Source organism: Ptychodera flava (genome assembly GCF_041260155.1).
Source record: "Ptychodera flava strain L36383 chromosome 23 unlocalized genomic scaffold, AS_Pfla_20210202 Scaffold_23__1_contigs__length_28996876_pilon, whole genome shotgun sequence".
NCBI classification, from domain to species: domain Eukaryota; kingdom Metazoa; phylum Hemichordata; class Enteropneusta; family Ptychoderidae; genus Ptychodera; species Ptychodera flava.
Genome location: NW_027248277.1, coordinates 10,353,172 through 10,376,402, shown reverse-complemented (window position 1 = coordinate 10,376,402; position 23,231 = coordinate 10,353,172). Strand labels below are relative to the sequence as shown.

Genomic DNA, 23,231 nt, shown 5'->3' with positions numbered 1-23,231 from the left:
ATCCCGATAATTAGAGACATTGCGAATTGAATATTGGTTGACGACGCGAAAATATCTGCTTTTGTATGTAGATATAGATTGGCAGTATCTGTGATCATGGTGGTAAAATAAACAGTCCTCCATGCCTTGATTCGCGATCTGTGGCACAAAGGCGCAATACACAACATTGCGCCAACGGAATCTAGAGAGTTCGATTCATACATTGTAACGTAGCAAAATGCGGCATTCACGTTAACTTCAAAATGACGCTTTCACGACAGTCGAATCGCACCTTGGCGTGAAAAACTAAAATTATTAGCCAATAATATTTTACTGTGTCTTTTCTGCTTTGACTATGAGTGTCCATTGCTTCCGACTTAGGGATCGTATGATCGGATAGTGTATCCGCTGTGTTAACAAGGTAACATTTCGTTGCGACCTTCTGGTAATGAAAATGATGACCGACACCCTTTTCCCAATATCACTGTGATTTACCATCAGTTTGTCTCAAAGATGATTTTGCAACAAAGTGTGACATTTTACCGTTCTTTCCCATGAGTTTAAGTTTGAAATTTGAAATTAAACCACAAACGTCCACTGCATAAACACCCTATAATACTTACTGTATTAACATGGATTATTGCCTGTATTTTAGCTGAAGAGTGCATATACAGATGAATACAGTCAAGAATCCATTTTTTGTATCAGCAAGCCTGTATTCATGTGGATTCATATGAATTCATGTGTATTACACTATAATACAGACAACTCATTTATGTTAATTTATCTGAATTATTGGGTTTTATGCAGTGGTCATGCCTGATATTGTTATTCTATAATGTACAATGATAACGATATATTTAGTTTAGAGCGATAGACTTTGCGTTGTAGTTGGTAATCTTGAAAGATCACTGAAAGTTGCGTACGACTGAGATTGTCCGATATCGCTTCTCGGTAATAATTGGACGCATGGCAGACCAGGAATGGTTCACTTTAAAAACGGAGGCCACCATGCACAGATCATCCTAAATTCGATTCCATATACTTCATTTCTATTCATAATTTCAATTTATTTGACTTTATCACTACATCACACATTTTCTGTCAAGTTGACGAGTAATTTGCTTGTTATTCTGTGCTACATAGAAACAAACGCGATGTACTGCAAAGTCGCCGACCCTTTTTCATAGTAACACACAACTCCATGTGGCGCAGTGGCACGTTACAAAATTATTTTGCGTTCGTTGACGCGATGTTGCGTATTTCGCCACAGATTGCGCCGATAACAGAAAGCCATGGAAAAGCAGATGTGTCTGTGGCGGAGTCTGCTGAATCTATGCTGGTCACCTCCGGAAGGATTACACTGAACTACGAGCGTTCTTAGACAATAGTTTGCCTTCACAAGTCTCTCTTTAGAACATTTCTGTGGTGCAGAGCTTTTTGAGTCACTGTGGCTGAAAGGAACAAAGCGTCAATTAACAAAGTCAAAGGAGAGAATTTGAGGAAAATTGAACATAAAAATAAAAACGTCATATCAATAGGGCCGTAGTCCCAAAAATTATGTCATTTGCCCTCATCGGACGACTGTTCTCGAGGCATTTTCGTTAAAGATTGGTTGTAGTATGGTCCCCTGTCTGACATTCGCAGGCTGTCCTGTTACACTTCTCGACATCAGAGTGGTTGTTGTGGACTTTCAATGACCTCTTTGCGTTTTCTTCCTTCTTGATGACGAAATAAATCTACGGTGAAGAATAAGTTGGTCTTGCATCCATGTGTCGCGACATTACACCATCACTCACAAAGTGTTTTTTTTTGTCGTTGGACAGGATCTACGATTTCGAATGAAATTTTGATACTTAACATGCTAGACTTTTCTTCAATAGAAGTTCTTGATTGGAGTTCATTCGACCTGTCTGAGATATTATGTTGCCAGGTTGCCCCTACCGCTTGTTTGAAATCCTGTTATAAGTGTAATCCAACCCTCACTTCTACAAAAGCTTTGGTAGCTTTCTTAAAGTTTTATGTTCCTCTTCATTTCTTTACAAGGGCGTTGGATTGCAAAGTAGACTCAACAAAGTAGTAAAAAATTCTGCAATTAATGTGGGTAAACAGGATCTATGATTTCTAAGAAAGTGCTAAGTCAAACTGTCCAGTATTGGTGGTCACTTGTGTGAAGTTTAATATTTCATTTCCTTTATTAGTGAGAGCGGCAGCATTGTGACCTTTACAGATCAAAGTTCAGTATCAGTATCGTTCATGTTCATGTTAAACTTTCCAGACATTTCTTTCATAAAAGTGTTTCACGTTAAGCGTTTCAAACTCTTCGTCGGGGGACGTCTTTTACTCTCTGTATCGTCGAAATGGTTCGTATAAGTATCACAAGCTGTATAATGTAATCAAATTATTCAACGGGTTTTATGTGAAACAAAGTTTAGTAGACGAGCGACTGCGATCTCAGTGTACCATGTCTCATGCGTCTTGGGTATATTGTGTAAATGCAACGGACGATTCTATTGCTACTGCAATTGCTGGCTTCAATGTTGTGACCTTCATATCCACCAACCAAATCGTGCGTACTACACACGTTTGCCCTCATAGGCTCAATTCAAAATGGCCGACACACAAAGGAGGAAGCGAACGCAAGGTCAAACTTCGCGGTACGATCTCGGGTTTTTAAAGCGCGCCAGGGAACAAGCGAAGGATAATTACGGGGGTTTAAACTGTTTTCGAGGGGCAATGTCTTGACTTGTTTCTCACGAAAATACTTCCCGCTTGATTACAGTTCGAATTTTTGTAGGCTGACGTGCGTTGCACTGCCATAGCAGCTTGAGCGGAGATACCCCTATTTGCATATTTATATTAGAATTTCGTTCAAATGGAAGTGATGAGGGCGCTGTTCTACTTGACCGTTAGTGTGATTTTTCCTGTTTTTTGGGGGGCAATTTCAGCCCATTTTTTCCCAACAAACGATGTCAGAGACGTTTCTATGGTCATATAAAGCAGTTAAGTTTGTGCCTATGAATTTTTATCAACTTCTACGGCTTACTTTTGGTGCTATGTGTGTATTGTCGATCTATGGCTCGCTAAACATAGGCCTACTTTTGAGCTGCCGCAACTACATGCACAGCTGATTCTTGTGAATATTTTTACATAGTTAGACAGTCTAATCATTATTTAAGCCCCCTAACTTAGTTTTATTCTTGTTCATGCCCTGCAAATCACTGCTTTGGCCTCGTAGGTCGTACACCGTCCCTCCATCAGAAGACAAGATGGCCGCTTAAAGTGAGGAACGTGTTGCACTCCGCTGACGCCTTGCTCACGTTTACAAATTGTTTAGGCCCAAAGATTGCACAATATCACATATTTTACTGTTGTCAATCCAACTTATGTTATATTTATATTTGATGCTTGGGTTACAATTTCGCGGTAGTCCTCGTAGGCATTGGCTACCAATATTCCATTGGGTAACCGGAGAAGTCGGGCAGTTGCGAACTCGGCTATCGCCAGCGCCGATGGTGCCGACCAACTCGGCCAGTGCAGTGGGACTCGGCCAGGAGAAGTCTGCCTACTCGCAACAAAGCAATATGACTTGCATACGCATTCTCTTCACAGTTGAATATGCCAAACAATTTTAACTTTTTACTACCATAGTTTTTGTTATTTTGTCGGTTCAATACTACCGGGTACTACGAACATTCAGAAAACAACTCAAAGTCGAAGAGCTCCCACGTCCACCCTGCAAAACATGTACGGTCTGCCTCCGTGTTTCTGCCCGGGGTTTCTACAGATCGCGCGCGTACCGTATTAAAGTTCAGGCAAACATTATGCCATTTCTTCAGTAAAATTCATGGCTTGATGACTCTTAACTAAGTTGCTTCGCCATCTCCTATGACTTTTTAACGAACTTCAAGTGTAACTATGACGAAGACTGCAAACTCGCTACCACGATCGCGATACACCGCCATCTTTAATTTTACCCAATGTACGTATATCATACGTGCGTTGAACTGTGATCTGTGAAGTTTGCAAACATTACGCTCATCTTATGAATGACATTTAGATCGCTTTCGTATATAACTTAAGTGAGACTTCAAAAAAAGAAACACTAATATGGAGCATATATTCTAATAGGGTGCATACTGTACTGGCCGACTTCTCTTGTATTCGGTCATTGTCAACTGTCAGTGTCTGTCTGTTTGGAGTCGATGCAGGATGTGGTGGTCGGACATTCCCACGCCTGATTTTACTGACCCCTCAGCCTTTCAAGATAATAATATCGTTGTAAGAGTGGATTTGAGTGACCGTGATTTGTCACAGTTTTCCTTTTCACTGGTAACGGGTAGTATATCACTGTTCAGTTACCATGTTTCAACTCGTCAATGTTGACTGAAGTCCGATAGCATAAAGGCGAGTTTCAGTGCCATAGCGTTGTACGCTGTACACGCGTACACTGGGCTGTACGATCGGCCTTGTACGGTAATATACATGGCATCATGAAATCATGCCGCAAATATAGGCGCACTGTCAGAAATTCACGAAACTTGTCACAAGCGTTGTTCAATAGCAAGTGGTTTGACACAACAAGTATTATTTTTGTTCAAGACCTGTATCAGTGTGTTTCGGGTCACAGTCTAAAATAGCACACGCTGAGAGGTATAAACCATCATTGCAACGTACGAATTCAGTTGTCAATAATCATTAGTATTTATTTCTATCATGCATAGATACGATGAAATTACTCTCAAAAGTGTACATTACCTCATAGCATGTTCAATTTCGCATTAAATAATCATATTTGTGAGCTTTCGAGCCCATTTTCACGACCAAGTCGCTCGAACGACGTGTATTCCGACATATTGCTTATTTACATTCAGAACGAGGCTCTGCAGCCTATTGAATTATGCAAATTTCTATACGTCCGCTCAAGCTGTAGGCGTCAATGTGTATGTACATAACCGGCTGGATGTACGACAATACACTGCTTTCGGGCTACCCATGCCAATAAGAACTTTGCCCTGATTATTTTAAAATACGAGCAGACCTCTGAACTCACTTCAAAAACGACGTCAGATTAAATCCATATGTGAGTTTCTCAACAGAATGTACACATTTGTATATCCCATATCAAGGTTCTTACTTTTTTCACCCATATAGTGACAATTATCATTTTTTCCTCTCTAGTGGAATTAACGTTCTTCATTTACCGATTTCATACCATACATCAGGTTTCTTAATTTAAAAGCATAGTACAATCATGAAAAGTCACTCGTTTTCTTTTTTTTTTTTTGAAATATCACAGTGCATCACCCACAATGGCATCAACAGGGAGACTTTTCCCCTTTACCAGAAAATTTATGGGGGTGTCATCAGTACACGCGTTCTCTTGTATTTCTAAGGTGTGACTGTCACCATTTCATGGGGGAGGGGCTGCTTCCCCTGGACAAATTACTTAGGTTGCCAGCATGTTAACAAAGAGTGAATATCCACAACCCCCGGCGTCCAGATGAAACACTATATAATATCATCTACAATATCAACTTTGAATTATTACTAATAATGCATTATTATAGTTTACCACCTTAAAACATAGAGGTGCTTAACATACCGATTTTCATACTATACATCAAGGTTCTTACCTTACTCAGCAATATTGTCAAATTGTTTCTAGATTCTAGTTTTCTTTGTGCAAAATATAGTCACATTACCACATTTTATCGTCTTGAATTATGGGTTATTATATTTATCCTCCCAGGAAAATGGCATTTATGATATAACACAAACTGTCGTGGAACTCTACTGACAATAATATTGAAAATACTAGAATTTCGAGTAACAGAGAGCTGTAAAAAGTGATTTTTAGTTGATTTTCCGGGGCATCCAGCCTTGGCGGTAAGGGTCCGGGAGGGGGGACACCCTTTCCTTGACCCTCCCCCGACGCACAACCATGACAGCTGCTACGTAGCTCCAAGCCGCCTACTTTTCCATTTTGGCGCCTCACTTTAAAACTTACTGAAACCCCTGTCAATGACCCTCGTCTAACTGATAAAACTACAAACAGCAAGTACTGTGCGTGCCTTATGCATGTGCAAATGTAGGCCTGTATATCAAAATGGCATATAAACTCAAAGTGATAAAACTCCTTTTACTTTGTGTACTGAAAAGTCGTGCAAAACTCTTATTTTGTGAATTGTCTTAGCTGTTATTTTAAATAAGATATCGATGACAGAATTTGACAACAGCTTGAGTACTTGAGTTTTAATGCACATGTGCAGGCATAATACTGTCATTTAAAACGTCTTGAGTCATTCAAAGAGCGGTAAACAGGGTCTAAATGTTTCTATCGATGTGCTTCATATTAAGACTCTAGGCTTTTCTTCAAAAGAAGCCCTAAATCACTGATCGTTTGACCTCACATACATATTTGTCACGGTGATACCAGGGTTGACTGTACCGCGTGCCTTGGAATACTCGGGCGGGTTTAAGCCGTTACTAACCTTTACAATAGTGGGGTCTTTTGTGTGAAGTTTCACATTTCGTTCCCTTCTTTGTTAGGGCGGCAGCATTGTAGAGGAGAGTCATTTTACAGCTCAAGTGTTCCGTATTTAGCGTAGGGCATAAAGAGCTATGGTTTGTAAGTGCTTAAGTTCGAACTTTCCAGTGTCTGAGTGTTTCGCAAAAAGGAAACCAGATCTAAGATTTCCAACGAAGAACTCCATACTAAAACACTTCAGACATATCTTGAAAAGACGCCGTAGACAGCCAATCTTTAAATGTACAAATGTGTATACACCACGCGTTGAAAATACCCAGGTTGGTTTAATATGATACCCATCTTAACAAAGCTTATGCCTTTTGCTTTCCTTTCTTTTAAAGGGCGGCAACATTGCACAGGAGAATCAATTTACAGGTCACACTCCCGGTAATTAGTGTCGGTAAACAGGTTCTAAGGTTTCTTACAAAGTTCAACATCTTCATTTAAAACTTTCCGAGCTCTTCGTTATTAGAAACCATTCACCAGCACTGTCGTCTAAAATCCCAAACAACAAGTATTTTGCTAGGGCGCATTAAAACACCTGTTGATTTGGGGGATTGATAGGAGACTTAAAATGTCAAGGGTATGTTAGAGTGCACTTGAAAGGGTTTTGGGACTTAAAGGGAGGCACTTGAAACAAAACTGTCTTTGATTGATATGAAATATGTGTTAGGTTGTCAATTTTAATGTATAAAGTTTTGCTAATTTTTGGGTGGTTGTGTTTTGTGTATCCACTGCAGTTTCTTGTTCTACTCCCTGAAGCGTGATGAAAAGTCCAGCAAAGCCATATGTATACTGTCAGCATTGTTATTGTTTAAAATTGAATTCAAGTCCGAAAGAGAATTCATTTGTCATCAACAAATACCGTCAATACACTTGCATGTACAGAATATTTGACAAACAAAAGTTTTTTTTATTCTAACATGAACAAAACATGACTTAATAAGCTAAAAGGTACACCTAATGTCCCTTTATACAAATATGTTAATTGTGTCCAGTTTTCATGACAGGGTGTGGAAGACATTAGCAAGTGTTAGGACGCCATATTTCAGTTTGACCAACAATATGCCAGTATCAATAATAGTTTATAATGATTCGAAATAAAAACAGAAGAAATTCAAATACTTTTAATTGAGGAAAGAAGTGTATAAAAATGATTTTAAGAATTGAATTTTCTGTTATTCAAGTAACCCATGGATACGTTAGCTTTTTTACTTACAATGATAGCGGAAGTAATTTGCTCAATACAAACACTATAATCTTAGTAGTATTTTGAGGTTTGTTAGTTCTGAAAAGACTGCATTTGATATTTATTGTCCCAGTACATGTATTATTTTGAAAATTAGAATTAGCACTATTTTAGCGATATGCACTGATGCTTTCAAATTGACAAGATGTTTCATGCAATTATGTAGTTTGTCAGTCTGTCTGTTGTTACAAACCTGAGGTCACTCAAGAAAAATGCGGCTTGCAGGTTTTAAAAGTTACATCCTTGTTAATCGACTTAAACCAAAACCTGTGCCATAAAAACTTTTCACTATTCGGGTCGTCACATTTCGTTTGGTTCTCCAATAAAATCTTGGATGATATATAATAGGCGATCATATTAATCGGACTTTCGACGTGAACGCAAACCGTTTCTATTGGTAGACAAGAGAAAATACGTCTCTCCGCATTAGTTGATGCAGCGTCAGACAGGCAGACAGACAGGGCCGCAAAAGTAGCAGACAGACACACACAGACGCAGATAAAGACAGACGGATAGATACACAGACACACGGACACACAAATGGGAAGATAAAAAAGACAGACAGAGAGTTACGAGGATGAAAGATCGTAGGCATTTAGAAAGAAGGACATGGAGATCTAGAGTTTTTTAATAAATTTTTCAAAACTTGTTAAATAAACCATAAAGCACTGCTATCGTTGGCCCCAGAAAATGAATGTAAAAGTAAAGGCGTGAGCAAATAAAGGATAGGGCAGGATTTAGATATCAGAGAAATATTTTGGTAAAATTATAATAAAATACATACCAATAAGTATACATTCATTTCATTTTTGGATTAATTAATTAAAGAATTTTGCACGACCTAAAAATTGTGTTGTACTCCCCTTTTATGTCGTCTGCAATAACGCTGTTCACGGTTACATGTGTGTTACTAAATACAGTTGTACGCGCGCGAAATCGGACACGCAGCTTGAAATGCGGACAAATTTATCAATTTCATTCACATGATTCAGGTCGCATTCATATGTAAATATTTTATTGAATTGACCTTTCAGAGAGTTGTACACGTTTGTTCTACCATATCATTTCAAAATAAAAATTCGTTTGACGATATGATACGAAACTCACAGTTGTGCAAGTCTACGTATATTTTGAGTGTTGGATGTTTCTGGAGAAGGTTAAAATGCTTGTTCTGGGGCCCATTTCATTTAACCACTGTTTTGAGCAAACAACGTTCCCCATAAATATTTGAATACGGCCCACTTTTTATCAATATTAATGTCTACAAAAGTAATAACATGAAGTTGATATAATATAATAGCAATAACCCCCGCTGAGGACGGGTATACCACTCGATATAGCACAATTCACTCCATATATATGCACTCGCCTGCGGCTCGTGCATATATGTCGTTAATTGTGCTATATCTTGTGGTATACCCGTCCTCAGCGGGGGGTTATATCACGCTATTATGAAAGGCGTCGCCGGGCAACAAACTCTCGTAAACAATTGACCAAAAGAATTGGGACGCTAATGCTTCAGTATTGACAAGTGTCACAATAGCATGCTTTAGAACAGCCCAACTAGAATTCCTAATTGCACAGCCAATTGGAACGAGTGTTCCTAATCTTTGACCAATGACAGAAAGTCACGCCCTCAGTTGTTGTCAAGCGTAGAGTATAAAGCATGCCTCCATGCAGTGTTTGTACCATTAGCTCATAGGGCGAAGCTGATAGAAGCTACTCCAGAAAGACTCAAGTATAGTTACTTGCAGGTGAGCTTTTAACGTGATAAACTATGAGATAGCTATGTTTCACACGATCTGCTTTCACAGCTTTACAGTATCTCTTGGTTATAAAACTGCCGGAAACTATAATTGTTTTACCGTATAAGTAAAAAAAGCTTGGATGTATATGCGAGTGACCCGCAGTGGAAGATGTCTTCAAAGCTGCTCTCAGTCTCGGCAAAGCTTGAAGATTCGGATAATGGTTACAATTTCAAGTAAACTTTCAGTATTTTCAAGAGACTCTCCTAACGTTGCAGAGTCTGAACAGCGAGCTAAAATTGTTTCTGTAGTGTCAAGTTTGGTTCAGATTTTAATCGTGCCGTGAGCTTGATTTCGCTCTTCATAGTAAGAAAAATAACCAGATTACAAACTTCAACTCTAGAGAGAGATGGTTCTAGTACGATTCAATTACAAGTAGTAGGCTTGACTTAAGAGTTATTTTAAAAGCAAACGCGGAGCTTTATTCTTTACTAATGTTAATTCAATCTGTGACGATATTTCTGACTCATTCCGATGTAAAATACAAAAAATATTATTGTCGACGCGTTATCTTGGAAAACACAAGTTTGATATCTCTTTTTTGTCTTGCAAAAATGTAACCGATGGATTTGTCAGGTGTTGAGTTGTTCATCAATTTGGGCATAAATTATATAAAAGCTAGCCATTCATGTCACCACAGAACTGTCGTTAATCTCGGTTTTCATGGTTGCAATCCTATCGGTTGTAAGGAAATAATGACTTCTGTAAATTGCTCTGTCATCTGAATTAACCACCTCCCCTTTCAACAGTGTTGTAGACTGACGTGATGACAATGGGAGTCTTTCTTACCCGAAGCAAAAAATCCGGTTAGGTGTTTGTAGACTTGTTAACAATAACCATGCAAGTAAAATATTTGTATAATATTCTATAACATCTCTCCGTGGTCAACAGTGTACGTTAAGGGTTAAGCTACATTGAATTAAGGCTGAAAAAGTTGACAATAAGAAGTTCTTGTTTGAAAGCCACTACGACTTTTTTCCATTCTTCTAGTCATAGGCTGCGTTCACGAATGATATTGAGTGGGAGCTGGAATAATCGAGATTGAAATCTTTTTTTTGGATCCCTCTCAATACCCTTAAAAGTTTCTAAGTCCCCATCGTATCTGTATGATCTTATTTTTCAATTCTCCAAATCATCGTATAGCCGCATGTCTATTAAGAATGTACGCGCAGAAAAAATAAACTTGTATTGCACAGTTCTGCATGCTCGCAGATGTTCGACTCTACCTGTTAGTAGTAATTTAAAAGAGCCATATTCATGTCGCAAGTTTATAAATTAATTTATTTTAAATGTACCAGTGGACTATTTTGGATTTACCAGCCTAAGTCGACTTGATATAATCATAATCTGGTCAGGTCAATGGCACGTACTCAAGAGCACACAAAATGACCATAATGAAAAAGTATGCACATTATGAATTTCTGGCTACACTTTGCCAATTTGTGAAAATTGAGCACAATGACCTATCGATTTTTTCAAAAGTACAAGAGGTATATGAGTTAGGTGTACTTAAGAAGTTTTACTTTTGTGTGACAATTTCATTAACACTGCATGAACTTGAAAGAAATGTTTTTATTCATTGACCATGAGTGATTTTATAGAAAAACAATGACTTTTCATAGTACATTTGTAGAAAAGTAGGCAAGGTGAGGACTGCATCTTTTTTACTTTACTATTTAATTATTCCAATATGCTAGAATTCAAAAATCCCAGATACCTTCCAAGTCTCCTGGTTTTCTATTTGTTGCTTTCGGACCTGCTATTGTGTACAAGTATGTTTCACTGTCAGGAGCATCATATGACCCAAACTCTTCTTTAACTAAATCATCGTCTGAGCTATCTCTGTCACTGCTGGTAGGCAGTGACAGCAACACTGCCCGTAGTCAGTAGGGGGGGCAGTATATACATATCTGTATAACATTTGATGATTTTGACGACATTTTTATACAACTCTGTTCTTGCTTGTGTTTGTTTAGGTGTGTTTGTCTGTGATAACTTGTAATCCAAATACCCTAGCCTTCCGTCAAAGTCTTTTTCTATTTGTGTGTCCAGTCGGTCCCCATTAGCCTGTGTGAACCAAGTTAGACGTGAAACATTCATAGTAAATATTACCGCCTTTCAGGTTGTTTCTGGACAACATGGGCAATACTCATCAGAAATGTAAATGCTGACCCGAAAATTCTTAGAGTAGACGCGACGAGCTGACGAGAACTCATAATTATACTTTGATGATTTTAAAATTTAAAAGGAAAATTTTTTTCATTGCTAACGAGCTTCGTTAAGGCCAAACTGTGGTGAAATAAAGAATTTGCAACTGTGGCGAGTTCATAAAGGACACCTCGGGCACGTATCTTCAGCTGTTGCCATGGCATGCAGCTAAGCGTCGCCAATCTTGCCTGCCAGAGTGTGATTTGGACACGTTATGATTGGCTGTACACTGTCGGAATACCTAGTTGATATGTACTTTGACTTTCATGCCTAACAGTGTACCGAGTTTTGTTGAAATTTGTTAACATTTGATTTGATGTTGATGATGTTAAAATTACAACTTTTTCAATTCTTTTGTGATCTACCGCATGTTGCGGTTCATTTTAAAACTCTTGGTGTAAGAAAACGTTTCACCGTCTTAGTTTTGTTAAAAAATCGGAATTTTTATTTTTCTCCATAGAGTTAACACGTTAGTGGTGGCCATTTTAAATGTCAATTATCGGTAAATCGTTAATAATATGTTTGTGTAGCACCAAAATTTTGCACGGCGACTCCAAATTTGTATTCTTCATTTTGAAAAGAATGGTTGAAATATTCCTGGAGGAAAGTTTGTGCAAAAGTTGAATTATTTCACTTTCGAGGCGCATAGTACCTTAAACGCCCCTGTCATGATTTCCATTTGGCATGTAAATACTCCTCCCGTGCGTTTAATGGGGCGATAATAATCCTTGAGTCGGACAACTGCATTCACAACGAGTGCCATTCATGAAGGAGAGGTAGGTAGGAGGGTAGAAGGCAATTTATTGATTTCGCAGATAACACCTCTGGCTTTGAAATTATGGCTACGTGTGCCTGTCGGGGATTTTTTTCAAATTAAGATAACACTGGCATTTTCTCACGGCAGTAACAACAATTCATGGCGTGACCTTTCGACATTATCAGCATGAGTAAACTTCACCAACCTATATATCATGTTAATTAGTTTTACCTTTACACTGAAATTTCTCTGCGAGCAATTGGCGAGCAAGAATGGGCTTGTCAACATGCTAGGTTCGAATTAACACAAAATGTGTCACCAGGTAAGATCGGAGATGCCCGTCAGCAATGTTTGTCACAAGCCCCAAAATTACTCTCCCAGAGCGATAAACGCTCGTCAATAATTTTTGTTGAGAACAAAAAGTGTGGTAATAAGTGATGCCTAAAGTTGAACGTTTGCTATGCACATGTCGAGAATGCACATGTTCTATTACAGATAATTGCGAATGTTACGTACATGGGTTGGGTTTTTTTTCTCATGTGTCTCTAATCATAAAGTATTTACTGATGTGCTATGAAACATTGTTCACACATTTATGAATTTTTGTAATGAATGGTCAAACAATATCAGATAATTTTTTCATAAGTATTAAAATCATATAGCAAAATTCATTATTGTAACATCATAATATGATTTCATTTGATATTTCGCCATGTTATTTTATTTTTACATGGTTAATTTCGTATACAACTATATAAGCAGTATTCAAATTGGATCCCAGACTCTAAGCTAGCATTTGGTCTAATGGCATAAACTTGAGTATCCAAGCAATATTTTGAACACTGGTGCGCAAAAGCCCTGAGATAGGCACATGACCGCACGCAACGTATATCTTGGAGATTAAGGACAACGGATAAGTTGACATAGTTGGGCATGCACCTCTTCTCAGATTTGTTGAAGTATCACAGACTCTGAGACAGCGGAAGGTTGCTTGCAAACTATTTCCTGGCAGGCCTTGTATTTTCATACATAGCAAGTGAGGACATGGAGGAGAATAAATATTTTTACTATCAATGGGCGGGTAGCTTGAAAAATCAACCACGGCAAATAAGGAAAAAGTATTGTCTTTCACCTCTCAAAAAATATTATTTTACATGTCATAAATCAGATTTTGTACGTATAGGCCGTGAATGTGGGCAGTGTTAACTACTTTAACTTTCTACCAGAAAAGCACATTCAAGCTGATGTTGATGACGATGTTTTCCTATGTTTTCGAACCTTAGTATCAGGATGTATAAGCGGCATAGCTTCTCATAGTGTTCAGCAAAATTGTTGAGCGCCGCTTCAGCTATGTAGAACCCTGGACTCGGAAATTATTGATTCCACACTTTTGAGCAACGTGGCAAAACGAAATGTCATGTTTTGTTAAACTTCCTTCAATAAAGTTAGAGTTTCCATTGTGATTAATCGCAAGGACTGCCCTTTCAAAAAGCAAAAAATTATTTGTTCGTCCAAAATCATCCCCTTGGTATTTTGTTTGAGACTGGATTTTAATGGAGTAAACATCTGTTTTGTTTTCTACTGTTTCTTAGTCGCTAGAGTATGATACAATTACAAGTCATAGGCTTGACGCAGGGTTAATTTTAAAACAAACTCCGACCTTTATTTTACTCTTCTAATGTTATTTCAAACAGTGTAGATATTTTCAACGTATTCCTATGTGAAATACAGAAAATACTGTTCGTGTAACGGAACATTTTATGAAAAATATCGGTCTTAAAGCTCTTATATTACAACCAGGTAATATATGTAACAGTGGGTTGCGGAGTAGTTCATCAACTGGAACATAAATTATTAAAAGCTGGCCATTCATGCCATCCATCGCATGGTCATTAACCCCGATTGTCGCGGTTGAAACTTCCCCTTTCGACAGTGTTCTGGATTAACGCCATGAAAAGGGTATTGCTTGTAAAATCATTTGTGTAATATTCTTTAACATCTCACCGTCGTCTTTTATTTACGTTAAGACTTAAGCTACATTGAATTAAGCCTGAAACAGTGGAGAATGTGAAGTTTTTGATTGTAAGCAGCTACGAGATTTTTTATTCCTGTAGCCATAGGCTGCGTTCACAAAAAATGGTGAGGGAGGCTAGAGGAATCGGATTGATATCTTATTTTTCAGATCCCCCTCAATGCTCTCCAAAAATTTTCCAGTCCCCACCCCATCCAAAGGATCAAACTTTTTCAAATCCCAAGAGATGAAATCGCACAGTAAAAATGAACATGTGTTGTACAGTTCTGCTCTCGCCGATGTTCGACCCTACCTGTTATAAGCAGTTTGTTTAGGTATATTCCGAGACAAGTTCATAAATTTATTCATATTTAAATGCATCATTGGGCATTTTTGTTTGTTAGTATAGGCCGACTTGAGTTAATCCTACTCTCGTCAGACCAATAGCACCAACTGCGGAGCACACAAAATAGCGATCATAGAAGAGTAAGCACATTGTGAATTCCTGGCTACATATTGCCAAAATTGTGAAAACTGAGCACAGTGACAGACCGACAATTTTTTCCATAAGTACTAGACATAATGATTTTGGTTCCACTTGGTAAAGTTTTACTTTTGAGTTATCGTTCGATGAGAAAGTGAAACTTTCATTCATCGCATGAATTCAAAATGAATGGTTTATTAATAGTTTATTTCATGGTTTAATAATTAATGGTATGTATTTTTGATCAAACAGTGACTTTTCATTGTTCATTTGAAGAAAAAACAAATAAGGTGACCCCATCTTTTTCGGTAATATTTTATTGTTCTTATATGCTAGAATTCAAAAGTCCTGATAACTTTCAAGTCTCCTTGTCTTCCATGTGTTGCCTTCTGATCAGTTACTGTGTACTCTCTGACCTGATATGTTTCATAGTCGTGGGCATCATATGAACCAACTCTTCTTCAAGAACATCAGAATCAAAGCTATCACTGTCACTGCTAGTATGCAGTGGCAGTGAAACTACTCGTAGGCAGTAGTGGGGCAGTAGCTGTATTAACTTCGGTATATTTGACAATATTTTTGTTCAATTAGACAACTGCCTACGTGTGTCTCTCTGTGTGCGTTTATGTGTGTCTGTGTGTATCAACATGTTTGCAAAATAAAATCATGGGATTTACTTAAAAACCCGATGACGCCTTACGCCAGAGTTTTTAATCTCTGTTTTCTCCTGTCCAGTCGGTCCCTGAACGCTGTATGAACCAAAGTAGATGTGAAATATTCAAAGTCAATATTACCGCCTTTAAGACTGACCTTTAGCAACATTGGCAATACTCATCAGCATGTTAGTCTATAAATTCTTCGAGTAGACTCCGACGAGCTGACGAGAAGTGATAAATATACTTTGATGATTTTAAATTTCAATGGAAATATTTTTCATCGCTAACGAGCTTCGTTAAGGCCACACTATGCTTAAAAAGGTCTTTGCAAATCTAATAGGTTCACCGAGGATAGCTAGGGCACGTAACTTCAGCCATTGCCATGGCATGCAGCTAAGAACAATATTCACCACAGATTAATTCCAAAGTCATTAATTATATAAATATGTAACTAGCTGGAATAAAAGTACAAAATTTCTTTGACTGCTGTGATTGTATCACCACTTTATATAGCATGTGTAATTGCTTTTGTCAAGTCCTTTAAACCATGCCAAACTATGAAAAGTCAGAGGATGTACAAATTATATATTAGCTGACATGAAAATCAACAATGTACCAGATATATGTCCTTCATTAAGAAAGTTCATTAAATATACAAATAAGAAATTGGCTGAAGTAAAAATGCTCAATGACTTTCAATATTGTTGTACAATGGTACCTCCCATGTACATAGCAATTTTCGTCTACTTTGGTCAAGACAAACCGGTATATATTTTTTATTATAAAGTTAATTAAATATGCAAATTATGAATTAGCATTATTAAAAATGCTTAATGAATTTCACTAATAGTGTATCATAGTATCTTCAATTTACATGGCAAGTTTCGTCAATTTTGGTCAGGCAATACAGATAAATAGCCCGAAATTAGCTCATTAATATGCAAATTATGAATTTGCTGACGTAAAAATGTTTAGTGGCGTTCAGTAATGTTAAGGTAGTACGCTACCATTCTATATAGGAGAGCACCCTCTTTTGTCCAGAAGATGTACATGTTCCTTTTAGACTACCTAAACCTGGTGAGCGTGAATAACAGGACAAATGACAAAAAATCATGCTAGTGACCTTTTAATATTTCTTTCAGAAGTTTCTTATGAATCAAAAGAACCGAAATTATGTTTTTGCACTGAAAAATCGACAGCTATTTTTATTTTGAAAGATCAGTAGAGAATAATTAACAATTGTAGCTCCGACATAATATCAGTAAGCTAGAGGGTCAAATCTCAGGTCTAACTGTTTAGTAAGAAAATTTGCGTGGTGACCCCAACTTTTTTTGCTTCTAAATCAAAGAACACAGTCTGTTTGATAGATATTGCTGTACTTTTAACATTTTGGAAATATTTTGTACATTTATATGGATTTATATTTTAAAAAGTCTAATTTTACAGTTAAAAGATAAATTTAGGGTCTAATATTTAATTTTTAAGACAAGACATCACAAATTTTAGTTAATTGTCCTAATTCAGCTGTCCCTGGCGATGCAAAACTGTGGTATGCACACTGGGATCTGTTAATCGTTTGCGATAAAATAAAGATTATGCTGGTAAGTGCAAATTTCGCAAAATGGGAGATTTAGTGGTTTTCTGTCAATTTTGGCATGTATTTTTTCAAAACAATTTGCATGGGTACCCCATAGTTTTTTCATATCTTTGCAATGTACACATAAAGATTATTTCAGAAAAGTCAACTTCAAGAATGTCCCAACATTTTTCGGAATGGTAGCGTACCTCCTTAAATCATAGTTTCCGATTTTATCAATTTTGATATCTATTTTGTGATCATCATTTGTAGCACATGTTCATACAATTCTGTGCTGCCGTTCTCTCTGTTTTTTTTAAATCATTAATTATGCAAATGAATGTGAATTATGGTAGCCACACACACCAAAAACTTATCAGTTCTTGCCATATTCAAACAAAATTATGTATCAAATTTGATCCTGATCCGATCAGCCGTTCTTGAGATTTCGGGCCGACGGTCAGACAGACAGACGGACAGACAGACAGACATCGCTACGACATTACCTCATATGTGTGAACACGCTAGCTAAAAATTGATGCGTCGAAGGCCCGGAGTCTGTAAATTTGTTTGATGTAGGTTTAGTTTTGTTCCTAAATTTTCGCCGAGATATTAGAGGAGCGAAGACTGCAGCTGGCCATGGTTGTTTTCTCCTATGTACACGGCAGTTTTACTAGCCGACCAAGGCCAACGTGCATTAACATGACAAAATCTTCGTCGCGAAAATTTGTCCAAATATGTTGTTTCAATTTGCAATCACCTCACCGCTAATGAGTCAGTCCGCTGAAGTTTATTACTTTAAATTACTCTATTTTGAAATTTATTTGCCTACATCCCCTAGGAAAGTCTTGGCCTTGTCGTATTATCTTGCATGCATTGACGTAACCTTTTCACTCGTAACATGAATTTTAATGACGTTCCTGTAATAGTTTGTAGTAATAACAACCCCAGTAATGTGTTGATTCAAAAAAATGTGTTTAACTAGTAAATCAGGTCTTTGCCGTAGATATGTCAACACTGCAGGTTACGTCAGACGCATTACAAAATCGACTTGTTGCCGTATCTTATCATTTGAAGCAATGATAAGGTCTTTGGACATTCCGAGTAATATAGTGTAGTACGCACAAGTCAGGAGGGGTACGTGATGTTTCAACATCTTGGGCTGATGTTGACAAGTCGTGTGCATTCATGCTATGCTACTCATCTGTGCTGAAGTCACTAAGTAATATGCAGTATCATATCCGGATGATTCGGTCCTTGAAACGACTTCAAAAAATCATTGATTCTCTTTTCAATGCACTTACAACAAGGCGTACAAAAAAATTCATCTTGATTATTTTTCGTGGATGCTTTATTTGGAAACCGTAGAAATTCTTGCAGGATAAAGACAATACTCTGGTTAACTACAGGAAAAAATACTTTTTTACTTTGTCTGTAAAGCACGGAGATTTAAACAAAACGTATTGAGCAAAAATCTGTTTAGAATACGATAAAACGTTAGCTTAGCGTCGTAACACACCAGGCTGTGGGAATGAGGTGCAGCTAGAAGATGAAGCAATGAATTAAAAGAAAACTATTAAAAACAACAGATTAATGCGAAATACAGAATAATTATAAGCTGGAAGTTCAAAAGAAAATTCCCAAAAATGTGTATGTGTCAATGTTACATAAAGCCAGTGCTCCCTTTATCAGAGCATCATAAAATGTACCTTAAAATTCTGTAGAAGTAGATACATTTTGAATATTTTTTATATTTTCCTCATAGTTTTAGGAAGCACGACGGGATTATTTTTTGTAGAAGAAGTAACCGATACTGTTCATAATATTGGGGAAAGCAACGATGTTTTTACCGTTTGTGTTAACTTTCCTTTCCTTTGAATGAATTATTCTGATAAGCTATGTTACTCATATTTCCCATCATTACTTCGTTATAGGCACATCATATTATCATGGTGATTCTGGTCTTTCTACTGCTTGGATGCCTGTCCCTTTGTCAAGCAGACGGTATGGAATGATATCCATTTCTATCAGTATAGGGTGCCTTCAGAAGGACACACACAGAGAGAGAAGGTGGGGATGGAGGGGTGCGAGGGACAAATAAATTCCGAAATCATGGGCTGTAAGAATATCTCGTTGTTTCTAAGATCAGAAGATGAGAGAGAGAGAGAGAGAGAGGAGAGAGAGAGAGAGAGAGAGAGAGAGAGAGAGAGAGAGAGAGAGAGAGAGAGAGAGAGCAGGGATGGGAGGGAGAGAAGTCGTATGGTGTCGCGATTAGCCCAGCCCAAATACAGTAAAGTCGTTGTATTTTCATACAGGGTACCAAAGTAATATAGGCTATTTACAAAGTAAAATTTAAAATGTTCGCACAATAATACTTTGATTCGGTTGAACAGAGTATTGTTATCCACCAACAGAAATAGCTGCAGGGACGCTGACAGTGAAGACACCTGATCCAGCAACAGGTCAATTCATCGTTGGTGTTCCGACGCTGATCAGCTTTGATTTATCGTATACCGTGACCATAACATCTGGTACAGTTACTCCTACCGCAGTAAAATTGTATTTAAGCAATGCAGACGGTGGCACCACATCATCAGAGGTAACCGCAACGGGTACTCCAACAACGGCTGTAACTGATGACGGGACTTTCAGTGATCTTTCTGCAACGTTGACGGTAGACGCAGCAAACTGTGCAGCCTACACCAAAATAGTCGCGAAAATTGAAGCTACTGGTGACACTGACGGCGATAATAATGAAGCGAGTGTCGATTTTGGCTCAGGAGCTGGCAAAGCCGGCATTAAAGTGTGTGAAGGTAAGATGGTAAAATTACAGCCCTTGAAACGTAAAATACACAAAATTGCCATCGTTTACAGCTGATATATTTCTAGTGTATATTTACGATTCATGTATCTACCTGAGTAACTTGGTCCAAGTCTATAAATGAAAAAGTAATTAAGTGAATGTGATGTAGTAAAGTAATCGCGACTGTCTTTGTTGTTTTTTTCTGAACGTGATGTATTAGGTTATCGCGAGATGTATATTTACACTGCTGATTGACTGTCTATTGCGTTCACACCACACTCTCAAATTCACCACTTATACTTTTCACCATACAAACGGGAAGATAGCGTAGGATCGTAGTGTGGAATTTCAGTCAAAATATTTCAAATATAAAGTAATATTAATGTGTTAAAACTTGCTGAAGTGACTTTTATTTGAACAATCACCGATTTGAACCAAGTCTTGTGTCGCTATACTTAAATTGTTTGTTAAAATTCGATCTGAAACTCTTTTTTATTTTTTAAAATTCCTGGCAAAATTTGGAAAAATCATGGGTGACTTTCAAAATTTTCAATAAATAGGGTAGGTCAGATCACCGGAAAACAAAATATTTTTTTCGGTCTGATGTGGACTTCAAAGACTCATGTGTCTTTAACACGTTCAGCGTTTCTGTAAGGTATTGTATATCACGTCAGAAAGCTATTTAGTATGGATATTTGTGCGGCTTCCGTTCTCTGTATGTATGTATGTATGTATGTATGTATGTATGTATGTATGTATGTATGTATGTATGTATGTATGTATGTATGTATGTATGTATGTATGTATGTATGTATGTATGCATGTGTGTATGCATGTGTGTATGTATGTGTGTATGTATGTATGTATGTATGTATGTATGTATGTATGTATGTATGTATGTATGTATGTATGTATGTGTGTGTATGTGTGTATGTATGTATGTATGTATGTATGTATGTATGTATGTATGTATGTATGTGTGTGTGTATGTATGTATGTATGTATGTATGTATGTATGTATGTATGTATGTATGTATGTATGTATGTATGTGTGTATGTATGTATGTAGGTATGTATGTATGTATGTATGTATGTATGTATGTATGTATGTATGTATGCATGCATGTATGTATGTATGTATGTATGTATGTATGTATGTATGTATGTATGTATGTATGTATGTATGTATGTATGTATGAATGATGTATGTATGTATGTATGTATGTATGTATGTATGTATGTATGTATGTATGTATGTATGTATGTATGTATGTATGTATGTATGTATGTATGTATGTATGTATGTATGTATGTGTGTATGTATGTATGTATGTATGTATGTATGTATGCAAGGGCGGATGGATGGATGGATGGATGGACAAATGGATGGATGGATCGGTGCCTACTTGCCTGCATGCACGTCTGTATGCACGTCTGTCTGCCTGCCTGAGTGAGTATCATAAAGCAATTTTGTCATTGTTGTTCAAATTCTTTTTTCTAACAAAAACTACTTTTGAAATTTTGTGTATGTAATCTTGATGATGACAATAGCTTCATTTGTTATAATGTAGCAACAATTTGCAGGTTATAACACAACGATAGTTGAGCGAACGTAGAACTTTTACTGGAACAGTATCGATATGTAGTGAACGGACTTTATTATTGGTATATTTTTGGGATGTTGACAAGCTCATCTAACTGGTCAATACGCTTGTTTTATATTCCGCCGTTGACAAAGGACTTTCATCGTCAGCTGTCATCTCTCAGCACAAACAAGGCAACTGATGCAAATCGTATTCAAGCAATGTCATATACACCATCTTTGATTGAAGTCCCTTAACTGCTGTATTCTAAGAGTTGCATTTCCTTCCACATTGGAGCTAGCGAGAGATACTCATCTGTAAGGACAAATCGACCTATTCAACTATGCAATGATAAATTTAGGCGTTAAGTAACCTAAATAAATCTCATTGAAAAGAGTAACGAGGATTAATTTGAACTTAACATAGAATGTGCATCGGAGTCAGATATTCGGAATCTCAAATTTTACGATACTTTTCTGATTTAACACTCGTGGGCAGGGGCTCATTTTAGAGCTGTTGGGTCAGAAAAGATTTAACCAACAGAGCTAACACAGGAATGGTGGCCTTATTGTTTTCAGATATCGTGAAATAATTAATTAATAAATTGGCTAAATAAATTAAATTACTTAATATCTGGTTATTTGTATTATTGCAGGGAAGTCCTTATTTTATTAAATTTCAATTTGAAAAAAGAATGATTGTAAGTTTAATTGATAACGTTTGAGTAAAAGTTCAAGTCTTTACTTTCAAGGCGCGTACTCCTTGATAATAAAGAACTGAGTACATTTATTTTATTCTTTCAGTACCATCAACAGTAGCAGACGATCCGACTGGAGGGTCCGATACAACAAGCGAACCTGGAACAACCAAAGAGAGTAAGTATCGTGTGTATTTCCTTCCACAGACGATATTCTTATGAAATTTTAACAGATAAATATTTTATCATGACTATAATAGTCATAACCTTTGTTGTAAATATATAAGTTCTGTTTTCATTCCAGGTGAGGGTGGTGCAGGAACGGCTTGTCTCAATTTGTCACTGCTGTTGAGTCTTCTACTGGCAGTGCTGACATTTATGAATGGTTAAACTTAAAAACGAACATGTAAGTGGATTCATTCTTAATTTTGCTTTGTTTACAGAATTTGGATCTTTAAATTACATCAAATGCGTTTGTAAGACAAATCCACAGTTTTTTTTCAAAAATGGAAGAAAGCATTCTCCGATTCGTATAGTTTTTTATAAGAGATGTTCAGTTAGAGGAAACTATGGCATGTTTTACTGTTTTTTAATAAAGTTTTTACCACGCAACTAAAATATATCTTTGCAGTGCACGGTCATTCACACCGCCGAAATGTACTCATACATGTTTTTATTTTAATTTACAGGTGTACAAAGAACTATGAATGTATTGCTTGATGTTAATTTTAGCTCTTTATAACGTTTTGGTTAGTTTGTTTTGGATTTTGTGAGAAATGCCAAGCCTTTATTGTATTTCTAATATGGCATTAGGGCAATCAATGTGAATTTATGACAGTGCTATGGATGACTCCAAACGGAATTTCGATGGCATTATGGACAAAAGTTACA

General features: G+C 37.1%; 1 protein-coding gene across 1 annotated transcript in view; it reads left to right on the top strand.

Moving 5' to 3' along the window:
• Nucleotides 1-22,773, top strand: part of LOC139123931 (uncharacterized) — a 200,337-nt gene extending 177,564 nt beyond the window's left edge. The window contains exons 2-5 of the mRNA XM_070690080.1: nucleotides 19,192-19,261; nucleotides 19,672-20,070; nucleotides 22,447-22,518; nucleotides 22,645-22,773. Of these exons, the coding sequence (XP_070546181.1) occupies nucleotides 19,207-19,261; nucleotides 19,672-20,070; nucleotides 22,447-22,518; nucleotides 22,645-22,730 (612 nt within the window). The 5' untranslated portion in view covers nucleotides 19,192-19,206 and the 3' untranslated portion in view covers nucleotides 22,731-22,773. The remainder of the gene's footprint in view (nucleotides 1-19,191; nucleotides 19,262-19,671; nucleotides 20,071-22,446; nucleotides 22,519-22,644) is intronic.
• The last annotated feature ends 458 nt before the right edge of the window (nucleotides 22,774-23,231 follow it).